Here is a 17857-nt window from a genome sequence, read left to right as displayed (position 1 = left end):
TACACTTATTGGCCATCTGAATGTCTTCTCTGGAAAAATGTCTATTTAGGACTTCCGCCCATTTTTTTCGTTGGGTTGTTTGGTTTTTTGATATTGAACTTCATGAGCTGTTTCCATATTTTAGAGATTAATCTTTTGTCAGTTACTTTGTTTGCAAGTATTTTCCCCCAGTCTGAGGGTTGTCTTTTCATTTTTTTCTATGGTTTCCTTTGTTGCACAAAACCTTTTAAGTTTAATTAGGTCCCATTTGTTTATTTTTGTTTTTATTTTCATTAATCTAGGAGGTGGGTCAAAAAAGATCTTGCTGCAATTTATGTGAGAGTGTTCTGCCTATATTTTCCTCTAAGAGTTTTATAGTATCTGATCTTAGGTTTAGGTCTTTAATCCATTTGAGTTTATTTTTGTGTTCTAGTTTCATTTTTTACATGCAGCTGTCCCGTTTTCCCATCATCACTTACTAAAGAGATTTTAGCAAACACATAGAAGAACTAAAGAGCAAAAGTCATTTCAATGGTAGGCATATTGGGACTTCCCTGGCATCTAGTGGTTAGGACTCCATGCTTCTACTGCATGGGGTGCGGGTTGTACCCCTGGTAGGCAGGGAATAAGAAGATTCTGCATTGCCACACGGTGCAGGCAAGAAAAAAGAAAGATCGACAAAGTTTTCATCACCTGCAAGCATGTGGTGTTGCATTTCAGTATTTTAGAACATGCTGTACCAAGAAATAATGTACAAATTTCTGAGTAGGAAATATATATTCAGAAAAAATCATTGAGACTGTTGAAATGGGCTCGATATTGACTAACATTCCTTATCCCTACCTTGGCTCCAGCTTGACTATTTAAAATTCAAAATAGCCATGGGTTTTTCTTTTCATATTATTGATATCTTGGTTTATTTCTGTCTAACTGCTAATTTTTCTATAATAGAGTCTTAGCTCTAAGACTTGAGGACAAAATTTTTGTTATTTTAATAATTATTTACCACAAACACTATAAAAAGACATCTCACCTTTGACTTTGTGGTTCTGGCTTCTAAGCCTCTGACTGTATCATCTCTTTTTTCTTTAAGCAAGATTTTCCAAAATATACTGCCCCACCATGCCATTAAATGAATATTTTTTAAATACCTATTAGGATTGCCAAGGGGAAAATTTGAAATCTATGTAGACTCCTAAAAAAATGATCACTCTTTATATAGGTTTTAATTGCTTTAGGAAGTCTTACCTTACATAGTGGGCAAAGGTGGGCTTAATTATAATTTAAGGTACTGTCTTGCCTTATATTGTTTTATGTTGAATTGTAGGTTAATGTCTATAAACTACTTGGAGTTCTTACACAGGGCTAGAGAAATGTATGCATTTATGTACACACCTTAATGAAAGAGTAAATGTTTTAAATATTTTATGTAGCACATGAACTCTCATGAGAAGGATGGCATCTTTCTCATCTTTGTATCTTCTGTCCCCCATGCCCCACCCCTTGCCCCTCCCCAAGTGGCTGATACTTTATAAACTCATTAAATGTAAGAATTGAAGGGAAAATGTCTCCTATTATTGTTAGCAACAGTATCATTTATAAGAGATTTCCTAAACTATTTACTTCCCCATCTGGTTTTAACTCTCATCTGAATATGCTCTCTGTCATTTAAGTGATACTTAGTTTTATACACCTGTAATTATTTGATTGCTAAAGTTTACGGTCAACAAGTTGGACATTCAGGTAAAACACCTTGCACATAAAATAGTGTTGTTTCTGTCACCTGGGGGATATAGAGTCAATATAGCATTTCAGGAGACAGTGACAATTATTGGTCAAAGAACATTAATCAAGTAACTGAGATGTTATAAAATTGGTAGAAATTACCCAGAAACCAGGAATAAAGAGGTTGGAGACTGTCTGTGGTCAGCCTTGTACCCTTCTGAGGAGTTTTAGCATTCCTGGAACCATGAATTTAATGTCTCTTCAATTGTGTATGCTTAAGCCCCTTTTTATTACGGGTAATTTTCTGCGTAAAACGATCAGCTAGATAAGCTGTATTTCAGAACTTTTCAATGTCTCTTTATTACATTATCATCACCACGGCCGATTCATTTATGAAACACAAGCACTCCCATTTGGAGCAATTTATTCTCGTATCAATCCCCCCCCCCCACCCCCTCCCCGCCCGGGTTTGCCAGAACGCCGTCATGTTCGTGTTCTGAAGGTTAATGCCCAAAGTCAAGCAGACAGGAGCCAAGTGCTGCAAGGTTTCCAAGATTAGGACTGATTCCCTTCACAGAAATAAATGATTCCTGCCATGTTCAGTGATTTTGTGCGGCGCTCCCCACGGCTGAGTGAGTGCATCAATACTGGAGTCCTTACCTGCCGTACATACTGATGACACTCGGTGTTAACTTGATTGACTGAGCAGCCCACTGGAGAGGACGCACCTGCGGGAGGAGTGCAGACACATATATTTTTATCCCGGTTGCGAAACATTTATTTTACATTTCTTTTCTTTGGGAGTCATGGTTTCCAATTCCATGGGCTCTCAAGCCACTGCTCGGGTGCCACAAACCTCCACATGCTGTTTGGGTTTCAGAATTCTCCCGAAAACGGTCTCAGGGTCTCTGCCCTCGGCCAAAGCCCGATTTTATGCTTTTGAGGGAAAAATGACAGGAAGGTGACGCTGAAGAGTCTTGACATATGAGTGACTCTGTGGAATTTTAAGTCTGAAAGGTTCTATCTAGTGATAGACAAGTGGATCATTTAATTCAGTTATGAGAAATCATTTTGACTATATGTTTCTGTTCTATTATCATGTTTTTGTAGGCTTTGAGGCAGCAGCAGAAGAGAAGAAATGGAGTCTCAATGATGGTAAACAAGACTGTCCCTCGTGTGGTTCTGACACCATTAAAGGTGTCTGATGAGCAGTCGGATTCGCCTTCAGGTAAAGAGCTAAAATATTCTGTGCTTGGCCAGTTACTTCCCGGAGGAGAGTTCCTCACCGAGAGAGAGAGAGAGATGTCATGAATTTTCTCTGAAACTGAATACTATTTCCACTTGAGGTTTCATTTAATTTTTTTTTTTTTTATGCCTTCAACTCTTTCCGTGATTCAAACCTAACAGGGCATTTTGCTCTTAAAAAAAAAAGCAAAAGCACGTCTTGCTCATCATCACAGGACTCCATTTGCGAATGTCAGTAGATGTAAGGAAATGTGTGGTACTGCTAGCTGGGTTTCTTTTGCTTTGGCTTTTGTGTGAACGCTGAACTTGAATGCTGGACCACATGCTGATATGTAATGCCATCAAAAGCCGTTCTTCTGTGAGTGTGAATTTGTTTTGCCATCCTCTGCTGCAAAATCTAAGAATCGTTTATTAGTTTTTGTGTTCTGGCAGCATTCTTCTCACCTCAGTGCAGCCCTGACCTTTTCTTCTAATTTACCTTCTGTCACTTTTTCAGCTATGTACCATTCTATTTATTATAGATTGATGTTTGCGTTTTCTCTTCCTGCTTCAACGTAGTTATTCATAAAGGCATGATCTCTCCCTCTCTTCATCCTTCATCTTTCTGTCTTGGCCTTGCATCATCTCCAAGTGGCATAGTATTGTTGAAGTGTATTCATATATTTTCACAAAAGATCTGAGTGTTTCTTTTAAAAGCTATCAGATCAGTGAATGTGTTTTTGACTCCACTATTAGGCCATCTGTTCTTGCTTTTTGTTCTGTTTGATTGATTTATTGGACTTTTCTCTTTATATCCAGTAGAGGAATCAGATTGTGGCCAAAGGCAGTGTATTAACTCTTAGAAAAGGAGATTATATCTATGGTTGGTAAAACAATTTGAGATTTTTCTTTTCAAGGACAGCAAGAGGAAGATAATGACATAATAACTATTTCCTCTTTTAGGATCTGAATCTAAAAATGGTGAAGCAGACAGTTCAGATAAAGAAATGAAACATGGGCAAAAATCTCCCACTGGAAAACAAACAAGTCAGCACTTAAAGCGATTGAAAAAGTCTGGTTTAGGTGAGTGTTCAATTGACTATAACCTTTCTCATTTTAGAGATTTAAATCTTGTTGAATGAAATAATAGGAACTTTCTTTTAATAGTTAAACAAGGAAAATTTTAAATCTTCCCAATTTATCTAAACCACAAAAAGCTGCTAAATAAGGCAACATATTACAATGGAATGATTTTAAGCATGTTGCTAAATTTGTGAATGATATTGTTGGACGGAGCAGAGGCTAAAGATAAGGGATTTAAAACGATATACGCATTCAAGCAATTATCTGCCAAGTCATGATTCAGTCTAATGTGCAGTGTTTGTTCTTGCTACTGGGTTTCACTTTATTGGAATACACTGTACTGGGGGGAGGGTGGAAATGCAACTTTTATAAAGTGTTCATGGAACTAAAGAGTACACTGGCGGGATACGCTGCAGTAAAACTACTCTGCCTTGCTTTTCATCTCATGCTGCTTGAAATACTCAGTACTGCTTGTCTGAAAAGCAGTGTGCAATTGCTGAGAAGTGTGGGACACATACACATTGGGTCCTGCAAGGCAGCCCCAGTTTTCTTCTGAAGACTTCCTTCCTGATAACTTTTCATCAGGAAATCAACAGCAGCATTAGAGGGAAAAGAAATATGAAAATTGAAAAAGAGGAAAATATACATATCCTAGGCTGAACATTAAAATTCTAGACCAAACCTGCCCTGTTGGATGTCTGGACCTAATGGCTTCATTTCTCTCAGTTATTTTATCTCTGAGTAAGGGTAATGATCATTGTAACATTTTGTAAAATGGTTGGTAGAAAGTACAAATTTATTGACCTGAACATTATTACTGGTTCTGCCACTTACTTTCTTGGCAACTTAGGGTAATTCTTATTTGCAAAGTTTATTTGTTTATAAAATTCAAGCAAGATTTTAACCCATGTATTTATTGATTGAGTAAAGGTATATTGATTGCCAACTCTATACCAAGATTTTGTTAAATTCTGGGAACATGTTTTCAGTAAAGTCTTTATAATAGGGTTTAGATAGCCTTATATCAGAGGTCTTTGGGAAAACAGAATTTATTTTTGCTTCAAATTCTTTAAATACAGAATAATTATCTTTTTCATTGTTTCCAAGGCTAAATCATTTTATAGTTATTGTCTGGCCCCATGTGTAAGTTAGCGTATAACCATACCTACATATATATTGACATTTTCCCCCTAATCTTTGAGTTTTCTAAAGTATTTTAAGTAGCTTCTGAAGTTGAAAAGTGTAATGGGAGAGGGATCACATAAAGAATATCCTAAAAAGGAAACAAGTCCCCCAAAACATCGTGTTATGATACCTTAAGTAATTAAAAAATCAGTGACCGTCTGTTAAATCTGTGTGCTACCAACCTCAGGAAAGTCAACACCATATCATGAGTTTAAGAAAATTCAAGGCACAAGGACCTTTTCATTTCTTTGCTTAGCTGCCTTCAGGGGTGGGAGGTCAGCAAGGCTTGTACTACTCATATCAGGATCCTGTCAGATGCTCAAGTCTTCAGTCAGGATCTCTTGTTTTAATTGTCATAACCTAGGAATCCTGCATGCCACTAAACATCTTATATGTAAACAAAATACAGTAAAGGTATTTTGGCTCATTTGCTAGCAAATTTAAAAGGCGGTAAAGGAGACCACCATGTTCTTTTTAACCTGCTTTTTGTTGGACTACAAAATACTAGAAATAATGAAGCTACTTTAAGGGAGGAATGGAAAAGTAAAATCTTACCCACTCCCTGTATTTAATGCAGTGGTTTAGGTACTGAGGGGCTTCCCTGGTGGCTCAGTGATAGAGAATTTGCCTGCCAATTCAGGAGACCTGAGTTCGATCCCTGGGTGGGGAAGATCCTCTGGAGAAGGAAATGGCAACCCACTCCAGTATCCTCGCCTGGAAAATCCCAGGGACAGCAGAGCCTGGCAGGCTACATTCCATGGGGCCGCAGAAGAGTTGGACATGATTTAGCGACTGAACAACAACTAGATACTCTGCCATGTTATCTCATTTACTCCAATTATGTACAGTAGGATGATTTTTATTTTGCACCTGAATAAACTGAGGGCCAGAGGGTGAAGGAGGTTGTCCATAAATGACATGGCTAAAGATGCAAGCCAGGGGCCGGCTGGCTCCCAGCATCTAAACTGTTATCTGGGGATATGTTCTGAATGTCTAGTCTACCTAGACCTGTGGGCACCAATGCAAAGCAGCATAGCTTCCACGGTGTGGTGAGCCTGCCATGGGCGTTAAAATGTAGGGACGCTAGTTACACATGCAGGGAGAGCTAGCAACTGACGGATTTGCTGGCTGATCCTGTAAAATCAGACAGAGGAAGAAGGTGGGATTTAAAACAAGTCATTTAATGTAAAAATCTGTCCAAAGTTACCTGAAGGTGATTACTAGGAAGGAACTCTGGCTGACTGACTAACCCAGCAACCAGCTGAGGACAGTGGCTTCTTTTGTGCAAATGAAGTCGGTAGTACTGATTAAGCCTCCCGTGTATGCCCAGCACTACAAAATGATAAGTGAAAACATGTCAAAGGAAAGTAAAATGGCCTTAACTGTAACCATCTCCAGATAGTATCCCATGCCTCTTTTAGGAAGTGATGTTTCCGATGTTCCATGACCTTAGGGATATTTTAGAGTAAAAGATTCTGTGTGCTGTGCAACATTGTAGAATCAGGATGGTTTTTGTTTTTTTTTTTTTAGGATGCTTTTATTACTTCATATATATATATGTACATTTTGCTCCCCAGTCTTTGCCATGAAGTTTTTACTTCCTTAGAAACAGTGACTTCCCATCTATCTTTGCAGTACTTTTTGCACCCATTATATCTCTCTCATTTAGTAGGTGTTGAATACGTTTTCAGCGAGTTTTTTATAAGTAACAGGATGGCAAGTGTATTTGTCTTGATGAGTGAGGGATCCTGTAGTTTTCTGCAAGGTAGGGTAGTTACTTTTATGTAGTTGAATAAGAATGACCCTGTGCTTCTTGGGGAATGTCTTTCTTTGTTGAACCGACACAGGGTGAATGCAGAACCAGATGAGCCCACCCAGCTCCTTAGCCAGCCAGCCTGAGAGTCATCTGCTTCTCCTACCAGTTAGACATCTAATTCACATAGTTTTAGAAATGTAACTTCAACCTTCTTTGTCTTCTCTATGGGGAGATAGCTATATAAGTCCTAGCCTGTTGAAATCATTCTGAATGAAAATAAATGCTCTAAGTCTATTCTACCTTCAGCTGGTAATTCTGAAATTAAATCCAGTCCAAATTAGGCTTCAGATTGTTAAATCTAGAGTTTGATCCTCATTGTTAGATTATCCTCACAGGACATAAAATAGTCCTAGTTGTCACTGAATGCTTCCTTTTGGTCTTTGGCAATTACTTCATTTGTCCAATAGCGGAATATTCACCCTGTCCAAGGTAAGAGGTTTCAACAGGATCTTGGAAGCTAAATGCATGTAGCCCAGGACACAGTGAATCCCAGTGTCTCCTGAGGACGGTGCAGTAAAGGACAGGCCACCCGTCCTCGGGTTCCTTCCCAGGGCAGCTTTCTGGGAGGTTAGGAGCACACAGTGAAGCAGTCGTGGTGGTGGTGCTAATAGTAGTAGTGGTGATGGTATGATAGTAGTAATAATAAAGCTTCAGTGTCCCTCAGCTGTTCCAGTTCTGACAGTGATCTTAAAATTCTTATGAGAAGTATTGATACATCACTCAGCTTGGGAGCCCACTACTTTTGGCATAGATTTTTTTTTTTTTTCTGTTTTATCTTATTTGTTCTTGGCCAGGGTTTTGTATAAAAATTATAAGGCTATTTTCTCTGAGTAGCTCTCTGGCTGAGTAGACATAGTAACGTGGGTTACTCTGAGTGAATGCAGTTGAGAAAGAAAATGGATCTAAAGAGTATTTTTCTGATGACGTTACATTAAAAAACAACCAAAACCTTGTTGGTCCCTCTCCCATTTCTGAATCATGCATGGTAGAAAATACTAATCTGACATGTATGAAAACAAACTTAACAATATCTACAAGGGCCCTTTTATTATCTCAGGGCTTGAAAATTAGTATAGTATTAGACCACCAAATGACTAGGTGGAAAAACCACATCAGTGAGATAGATGTAAGGTAGGTTCTGACTGAAAATGGAGTTTGAAGTATGTGGGGGTTTTTTTGCCTAATCAGTTGTTTTAATGTCCTTTATCATTATCTTGTTGGTGGTTTAGTCGCTAAGTCATGTTCGACTCTTGTGACCCCATGGACTGTAGCCCTCCAGGCTCCTCTGTCCATGGAATTTCCCAGATAATAATACTGGAGAATGTTTCCATTTCCTTCTCTAGGGGATCTTGCAGACCCACAGATCGAATCCAGGTCTCCTGTGTTGCAGGTAGATTTTTTACTGACTAAGCCACCATGGAAGCCCATATCCTTATCTTAGCAAAGGATAAAACTCATATAAAACCTCACCTATGGAGTTTTCTGAGAGATGGATTATGAAATTTACAAAAAATTATTAATGATAATCTTTCTTACCACTTTTTTGGTATTAATTTCTTGTATATTTCCATAACTGAAATGAAAGTTCCTTGACTTAGAGGTCGTTGACCTATACCATTTATAATTATGCTTCATCCTAGTCACACAGTAGGAGTTTAAAAAGTGCTTGCTAAACAAAATCAAGTTTCTAATGGATGTCTCTGAGGGGATTTTAATAAATGTCCTCGCTGAGCCCAACTTCTGGGATTCATTCCAGTATATTTTATTTGGTTTAATCTTTTTGTAGTGAAGAATTACAACTTTGCTGGTTTCATAAAATGTTACATATTTTTAAAATAAATTAATACAGGAAAGTAAAAAAATTGAATAGTAACCCGAAATCATGTCATCAGCAATAACTTTCCCTGTTGTTTTATAAATACTACTTGACATGTCCTAATGGGTAGCCATAGTCAGAGGTCATCTTAGAAAAACCGAATTATACCATTTTAATTAAAAATACAAATTTAATTAAGTTTGGGCCTGAACAATAGAAAAGAATGGAAATAAAACCAAAAACAAAATCGCTAAACATTGCCACAAGATGTATTCATATCTGAAAGTTCTCTCCAAAGCTGTTAAAATGTGACAGACTGAAATAGAAGTGATAATTTTTTTAACTAGTCAAACTTTGGATAATGTATTTTGAAGGAAGGGGGGAGATAATTGCCCTTATAGTCCCTCTTAACCTCCATGTTTTTGTTATGTTATTTTTTAAATGGGCTTCCCTTGTGGCTCAGCTGGTAAAGAATCTGCCTGCAATGTGGGAGACCTGGGTTCAATCCCTGGGTTGGGAAGATCCCACTACAGTATTCTGACCTGGAGAATTCCATGGACTGAATAGTCCATAGGGTTGCAAAGAGTTCATCAAGGTTATTAACATTTTAAAAATCTTTTTTTTTTTTAAACCATAATCCCTGTTTGTCACTAACCTCATGGCACTATATTGTAATTGAGTCAATGCTCCCTGATAGAATTTTTACAGTCTCTTCATTTTGTGAAGGGTCCTCAGATTTAGGTTGTAGATGACTAGATTTTGCCCTCTGATAATTATTTTTTCTTTAGACTTCACTCTTCAAAAGCCTACTTTTCTTCACTGAGCTCTTTCAGAATCTATTCCTCTGTAATTTTTTTGAGACAACGAAGAACTCTTTGATTTTGAACTCTTTCTGTATTTCTTTGGGCAGTTCTTGTAACATAAGGCTTTGGTCTCCCTCTTTGATGGGCTCCTTCCCTCTGCTTGAGTGTATGTCCTGTGGACCTTTTATGCACTAATCCTGTGGGGTTTCCCTTCTGGAAAATAGAAAATTTTAAGCCAACAAGAGCTCCAGAGTCTGCTGCCTTTACTCAGATTGATGCTCTTCAAACTCCCTTTGGTTAGGGTAATTTCCCTGACCCGGATCAGATGCTTTCCCATGATTTTATCGATTCCTAATGTTGTCTTCTGTAGTATAGACACTTAGTGTGGCAATTTGGCAATTGTCCCTTCTCTTTGCTTGTCTGGACTTCAACTACTTTATACTCTCTGTAAGTTTAAGTTTAGTCGCTCAGTCATGTCCGACTCTTTGCGATCCCATGGATTGTAGACTACCAGGCTTCTCCGTCCATGGGATTTTCCAGGCAAGAGTACTGGAGTGGGTTGCCATTTTCTTCTCCAGAGGATCTTTCCCCACCCAGGGATCGAACCCGGGTCTCCCACATTGTAAGCAGACACTTTACCATCTGAGCCACCAGGGAAGTCTAATACTCTCTAGTGTCCAGGAATTAAACTCTAAGATAACTGCATCTTTTCTTCCTCTGATTAGTGTAGGGAGGTGAAGTACCAGCTTTGATAAGGTAAGACAGGTTTAAGATAAGATCAGATATAATGAGCTTGTTCTTAAGCCAATTAAGAGTAAGTATGTTAGGATAATTAAAATGGGATTAAACATCCTGTGTTGCAACAAATTTAGCAATAAATTCATCTGCACTTTGTTCCGAGATTATAATGAATATTTTTGCTTAGATGGACATCTTTGAAATAGATCTTGTTTTTTGATTCTATCATAAAAGCCTACGTACCTCTGAATCTTTTTTCCCCTTTGATGCTCTTAAATATTTTGAACCATGCCAGATAGTAACAGACAGCATAAGTTTGACTTCTCACATTGTCCATAACATGTTTCTAAATTTTACAATTTTCCCATTTCCCCAATACTCCCTCCCAAAGTCACCCTTGGTAAATGACCCCAACTTCCTCTCATGGAGAGTAGTTCAACCACTGATTAGAATTAAGCAGATTCCTTTTCTATGTTTTCAACATTTCTGTGTCTAAGTTCTACCTTTGCCTCCCCTGCTGAGAAAAAAATAACTTCTTCCTAATTCCTTTCTCCTGGTAGTCTATTTTATTTTCCTGTGAAACACTTTAAATATGTAGAAGACTAAAGATGCTAATCAAACATACATCTGTATCACTTTGACTTCACTCCTAAAAAATGTCAGGAGTTTTTTGGGAATCCTTTAGATTTTTTCTTTTTTAATTGTTGTACATTTTTGTGTTTATAAGTGAGATTGGCCACAAATTCTCTTTCTCGTATTATCCTTGTATGTCCTTATTTTGAAATAGAAGTTATATTAACTTCATAAAGTAAATTTAAGAGCTGTCTTTCTTTACCTATTCTCTGAAATATATATATAAGATAAGTGGTGGGAGAGTTGCTTGATGTATTGGTAAAATTGGTCTTCAGAGCTGTTTGTAATATGTGATGTGTGTACACTTTGAGTAGGAGGGTTTTCTATTTATTTTACAAGAATTTACACAAATTTATTGAGGTTTGCTATTTTTAATATAATTTGAAAATTTGTGAACTTGAAATATTTTAGTTTATCTGTCTTCAAAGGTGTTGGCTAAAATCATAGTAGTATGCTTTTTATACCTGTCTCAGGTGGCACAGTGGTAAATAATCTGCTTGCCTGTGCAGGAGACACAAGAGACACAGGTTCAATCCCTGGATCAGGATAATTCCCTTAGGAAGGAAATGGCAACCCACTCCAGCATTCTTGCCTGGAAAATTCCATGGACAGAGGAGCCTGGTAGCAGTCTAACATGACTGAGCATATGCACACACATACTTTTTTAAATCTAATTTTCATTGTAATTATATTTGCCTTTGAATCTATACTATACCTCAAATTATGTGCCTACCCTTTATTCCTATTAATGTTTATTTAAGCCATCTCTCATTAGAGGCATACCTATTTTATTAATGTTAATGAGAAAAATCCTTTTTCTGTTCTTGATGGTTATAATTCTTTTCTATTTATGAATATCCATTCTGCTTTTTGACAATCCTTCTTCTTCAGTTTTTATTCTATAGTTCATTCATTAACTTCTCAATTTGCACACTCAACTCTTGAATTTTCAGTATTTTTTCTACTCTTAAATATGCACAATTTATCTTTAAAACCAATTTAGCTGCTTTTTACACATTTTGGCATGTCACTTAGATTCTAAATATTTTGTAATTTCCATTACTTAGAATTACTTAGAAGTTTGCTTCCAAGTTTCCAAACATATAATGGGTGTGGGAAGACCAGAGAGTTGCTACATTTCTGTTATTGATATCTAAGTGTACTTCTTTGTGGATAAAGATAAGATTTTCTATTATTCTTCAGTATTTGTTGAGACTCACTGGTCTGTTTTGGATGTTTTTTTTTAACTGTTCCTTGAGTGCTGACTAAAAAAATGCCTTATCTCAGTTCAGTGCTGTATGTTAAATTCATTGGCTTAAGATTGATTATAGAGTTTTTAAAGTCCTCTGTATTCTTAAGACAAGTTTTTTACCTGTCATCTCAGTCACTCAGTCATGTCCAACTCTTTGTGACCCCATGGACTGTAGCCCAGCAGGCTCCTCTATCCATGGGATTTCCCAGGAAAGAATACTGGAGTGGGTAGTCATTCCCTTCTCCAGGAGATCTTCCTGATCCAGGGATTGAACCCAGGTCTCCTGTATTGCAGGCAGGTTCTTCACCATCTAATGTCTGATAAAATATGTTCAGATATCCCACTATCATTATAGAGTACCAATTTCTCTTTTTAATTGTCTCAGTTTTAAAGTTTGAATGTTATGCAGTTTAAATGGATGCAGGCTTAAGGTCACTGTATTTTCCCAGTGAATTATTCATTTTATACCTAAGGAGTTACTTTCTTACCCCCAAAAATGTATATATTTTTTTAAAGCTTTGTTTATCTTTATCTGATGTTAATATTGTGGTATTGCTTTTCTTGTTGTGTTGAATGTCTGCCTGCTGTTTTGAGTTTTTTTCCTCATTTTCTTCTATTCATGTGCTCTTTAAGTGTATCTCTTGTAAGGCAGCATATAATTGGATTGTGTTACTTTTAAAAACTAATATGAAAATCCACTTGTATATTTTTTTATTGTGTTGGGGGACTTAATTAAATTTTTTTTTCTCCTTTTATGACTTCATGTTATTGAGTTTTCTTTCCAGGAATTTATTTGGAAGTTCTAAGTCTTTCATTTTTCCCAATGGCACCTATAGACTCTACCTATAGAGTTTTAACAAAGTTAAAAACTAGATGGTATCTCTGTTCCCAAACAGTGCCAGAGTTATTCAGAGTCTCAATTCAGGCACACTGTATCATCTCTCATGCAAGTGTGTACTGTTTTTTCTTTTTTCCATTTTAATTCCTGTTAGTTTTATTTTCCACTGTTAGTATTTATTTGGAGTTATATCTATTCATCTTCTAGTTTTTTATTACTTCTGCAAACCCCCCTTTCATTCTTTGAGTTAATTTCTTTGTTAAAAGCATGCACTAAAAAAAAAAAAAAAAAAAAAAAAAAAGCATGCACTAGTGATTTTTCAGCATGATTCTCTAAGGGATTATTGTTCAGTTGCTAGTTTGTGTCCGACTGTTTGTAACCCCATGGATTGCAGTACTCCAGGCTTCCCTGTCCTTCACTATCACCCAAGTTTGTGCAAACTCATGTCCATTGTGGAGAAGGCAATGGCAACCCACTCCAGTACTCTTGCCTGGAAACTCCCATGAACAGAGGAACCTGGTAGACTGCAGTCCATGGGGTCGCGAAGAGTCGAACACGACTGAGCGAATTCACTTTCACTTTTCACTTTCATGCATTGGAGAAGGAAATGGCAACCCACTCCAGTGTTCCTGCCTGGAGAATCCCAGGGACAGCAGAGCCTGGTGGGCTACCGTCTATGGGGTCGCACAGAGTCGGACACGACTGAAGCGACTTAGCAGCAGCAGCAGCAACAGCATGTCCGTTGAGAGAGTGATGCCATCCAGCTTTCTCATCCTGTCACCCCTTTCTCCGCTTGTGCTCAGCCTTTCCCAGCATCACTATCTTTTTCCATTGAGTTGGCTCTTTGCGTCAGGTGGCCAAAGTATTGGAGCTTCAGCTTCAGCATCAATCCTTCCAATGAATATTCAGGGTTGATTTCCTTTAGGATTGACTGGTTTGATCTTGTTGCAGTCCAAAGGACTCTTCAAGAATCTTCTCCAGCACCACAGTTTAAAAGCATCAATTCTTCAGCACTCAGCCTTCTTTATGGTCCAGCTCTCACATCTGTACATGACTACAGAAAAGCCATAACTTTGACTATACGGACCTTTGTCAGCAAAGTCATGTCTCTGCTTTTTAATACACTGCCTAGGTTTGTCATAGCTTTTCTTCCAAGAAGAAAGAATCCTTTAATTTTGTGGCTGCAGTCACCATTCTCAGTGATTTTGGAGCCCAAGAAAATAAAATCTGTTACTGTTTCCACTTTTTCTTCATCTATTTCCATGAAGTGATGGGACCAGATGTCACCATTTTAGGTTTTTTAAAATGCTGAGTTTTAAGCCAGCTTTTTACTCTATTCTTTCACCTTCATCAAGAGGCTCTTTAGTTCCTCTTCTCTTTCTGTCATTAGTGTGGTATTATCTGCATATCTGAGAGAATTTCCATTTTGGATAGTACTGAAAATATTCTTATATCATTGCTATCATTGCCATTTAGAAGGCCATTTTTGTTAATGAAATTCTAGATCAAAACTTATTTTCTTTTGGCCGTTTGAAGATAATTCATTGTCATCTGTTACTTATTGGTAATACGATTCCTGGGTCTTACATTGATCTCTTTGCAGGTAATCTGTTTTTGCTCAAAATAATTTCAAGATATTCTTTTTATTTTTGACATTTTGCTGTTTCAGTGCATCAAATGGAGGAATGAGTATTTATCCTTTTTGTGATTTGGTATGTTGCTTTTTCTGAGGACTCTTGTCATTTTTTAGTTCTTATACTTGGAGAAACATTTGCTCTTCAAATATTGTCCCTCTGCGATCTACCGTGTTTTTTCATTCTCAAACTCCTATAGATGTGCATCCTGACTACTTAATCTATTCCCTGTATTTTTGCTCTATCCTGCATTTTTGACTCATTTTTAATGCTGCGTTCCAGATATTTTTATCAACTTTATCTAGACCTGGTGCTATTTTGGGTTAAATAAACAGATGGTATTGAGTGAAGTAGACGTTATGAAGATTAAAGACAACTAAGGCAAGACAGAAACGCAAAGAAGCTTTGGAGATTTTCTTCTGAAATATCACTGCGCTGAAAAGAGACTCAATTAAATACATTATCGAATATATATATACCTTCAGTGTACATTTTATGTGTGTGTGCAGGTGTGTGTTTTCCCAATGTGTAGTGAATTCATACCTCTTGCTTATTTGTCACAGGACACTTGAAATGGACCAAAGCTGAGGACATTGACATAGAAACCCCGGGATCTATTCTTGTCAACACTAACTTGAGGGCACTAATAAATAAACACACATTTGCTTCCTTACCTCAGCATTTTCAACAGTACCTGCTGCTTTTGCTCCCAGAAGTGGATAGGCAGGTAAGTAGAAGTTTCAGACATTTGATATCAGTTACCAGCTATATCATTATGAAGTGGCAGGTCTGCTATCGAAGATGACTGATACCTGAGTGCATGGTTTTGTAATAACCTAGTACATTTATGTAATTTATATACTTATTGCTGGCATTAGTATGTTTGCTTAATCTGCCAAAACAGACTCATTTTTTGTTATCACTAGTGAGCCAATTCAAATTTTAAAATATAGCACACTGCCATAGAGTGGAAACAACAGACCTACCCACACTGGGAAGGAAAAACAAAGAAATCAAACGTTCCATTATCAAATAAATCTTTGAAGTAGCTGCTCCTTTGCCCTGAGGGAATATTGAAGTGCAGCAATAAAAAGCCAGGGTTTCTAAGAAATTATGTAAATGTTTTCATTCTCAACTCTTTCCAAAAAGCATTTAAAATTTATATTTGGAGTTGGCTTCTGAGAGTCTATCATCATGAATATGATTGCCTATAAATAATCACCTTTTTATCTTTATTTTTAGTTGAACTGGATGAATGAAATGCTTTAAGTGTATTTTTGTATTTTTGAAAAGTTTCTAAAATAAGGAAGTACAAATATAGACTCATAATAGCAGGCATCAATCATCTTCTAAAGCTGTTTCCTTTGAAAAGAAAAAAAATACTTCATCACATAAACTTTTATTAAATTTCACAAAAATTATTAAATGGTAACTAAGGAAACATTTCCTTGCAATTCTCATTTCAATAAGGGTTGACACTGTATGTAATTTCCAGTTGATGGACATATTATGCCTGTGTTTATAAATTTGCATCTCAAAACTATAGACACATCCATAAATTGATATGTGCAAGGTTGATTCAATATTTCCATATTATTTTGAACAAATATTCTTAGCTTTTTATTTGATTCTATTTTCTCCTAACTTACCAACCCTTTCATACATACTTAAAATTTGATGAGCTGCTGTTTTTACCATTCTTTTGTATCTCTTTGGTGGATATTATTGTTCATTTTAGAAAAATACTATTTTGATTTTGTGCGTTTTTGTTTGAAAATTTATTCAATATTTACTTCTGAATGTAATACATATTTGGTGCTTTGGAATAACAGAAATACAGTAAGTGCCTATTACTTATTTATTGAATCAGTGATTAAATACACTCTAGTTGGATACAGAAGCTATATTCCTAAATAATGAAAATATGAGTTAGAAACAGGTGAACTTAGAAAAGCACAAAGTAAATTGAACTTTTATATGTATAAGGGAAAAACAAAATCACAGACAAATTCAAGATCCTTGAATTGGGCCTAGAAGTATATAGGCAGAATTTGAATAAAATAGATGGAGATGTGTTTTATGTGAAATATTCAATTATACAAAATCAAAAGCAAATTGTGAGCGGAGTCTGGATTATAGGAACAACAGTACCAATGCGTCTGGAATGACAAATTAGAAGTCAGTTTCAGAAGATGCCTTGAGTATAAGGCTAAAAAGTCTGAACAGTGTTCTGCTGTGTTTGCAGTGCAAAGCCACTGAGGGCTTTTGAGCAGAGCTGTGTAATAAGATCACTACTTCTTAAGGAAATTATTCTGGCAATACTGGAAAGGGAATGTTAGAGATGGGAAGTATGAAAGTGGAAAGGGTTGTTGGAAAGCCGTTTTAGTTGTTCCAGAAGGCAGAATGAGGGCTTGAATGTGAGGAATAGCATCGAACTTGGAAAGGAATGTGGTGTAGCTGCTATTTGTGCCCAGCTCTTACAACCCCAAGGACTGTAGCCCGCCTGGCTTCTCTGTCCTTGGGATTCTCCAGGCAAGAGGACTGGAGTGGGCTGCCATTTCCTTCTCCAGGGAATCTTCCTGACCCAGGGATCAAACCCAGGTCTCCTGCATAGCAGGCAGATTCTTTACCTACTGAGCTACAAGAGAAAAGGAGTAGGATAATGCAGTCACCACTGCCACCATCGTCCTGTGACAGCAGTTTTACGTTTTGCCAAATAACACTTGAAGCAGGATGTCGGGAGAAGTCACTGATAATTCTTGGGTTTCAAGTTGGTATGACTGAGCATTGCATTCATGTGTTTAGAAAAACTTTGTTTATTTGGGGACAGTGAACTTATTAGCTATACAACTATTCCCTCTACTTCAAGTTATGTGTGGTTTATCTTGTTTACAGTTCTGCCTCCTGTTGCTGGAATGAGATTCAGCATATATAAAATAATCTTTTTACAATGAAGAAATGACAGATTGTTTTAGTATTAACCAAATATTTCACTAACCCAGAAGGCCACTCTGAATAAGTCTAATATTTAAACCAACCTGTAGCAATTTCTGTTACTCAATATTTTCCAGTCACTGTGAGGCATATAAATGAATAAGGCACAATATCTGTCCTCAAAGAACACATAGTTC

General features: G+C 37.0%; 1 protein-coding gene across 1 annotated transcript in view; it reads left to right on the top strand.

The window, feature by feature from the left end:
• The window catches only part of ASXL3 (ASXL transcriptional regulator 3), a 183502-nt gene that overhangs the window by 99223 nt on the left and 66422 nt on the right, over nucleotides 1-17857 (top strand). Inside the window, exons 7-9 of the mRNA XM_065934983.1 lie at nucleotides 2815-2932; nucleotides 3892-4011; nucleotides 15290-15453. Coding sequence (XP_065791055.1) covers nucleotides 2815-2932; nucleotides 3892-4011; nucleotides 15290-15453 — 402 coding nt within the window. The remainder of the gene's footprint in view (nucleotides 1-2814; nucleotides 2933-3891; nucleotides 4012-15289; nucleotides 15454-17857) is intronic.

This window comes from Muntiacus reevesi, chromosome 4 (genome assembly GCF_963930625.1).
Source record: "Muntiacus reevesi chromosome 4, mMunRee1.1, whole genome shotgun sequence".
NCBI classification, from domain to species: domain Eukaryota; kingdom Metazoa; phylum Chordata; class Mammalia; order Artiodactyla; family Cervidae; genus Muntiacus; species Muntiacus reevesi.
This window is presented reverse-complemented; position numbering and strand designations above follow the sequence as displayed.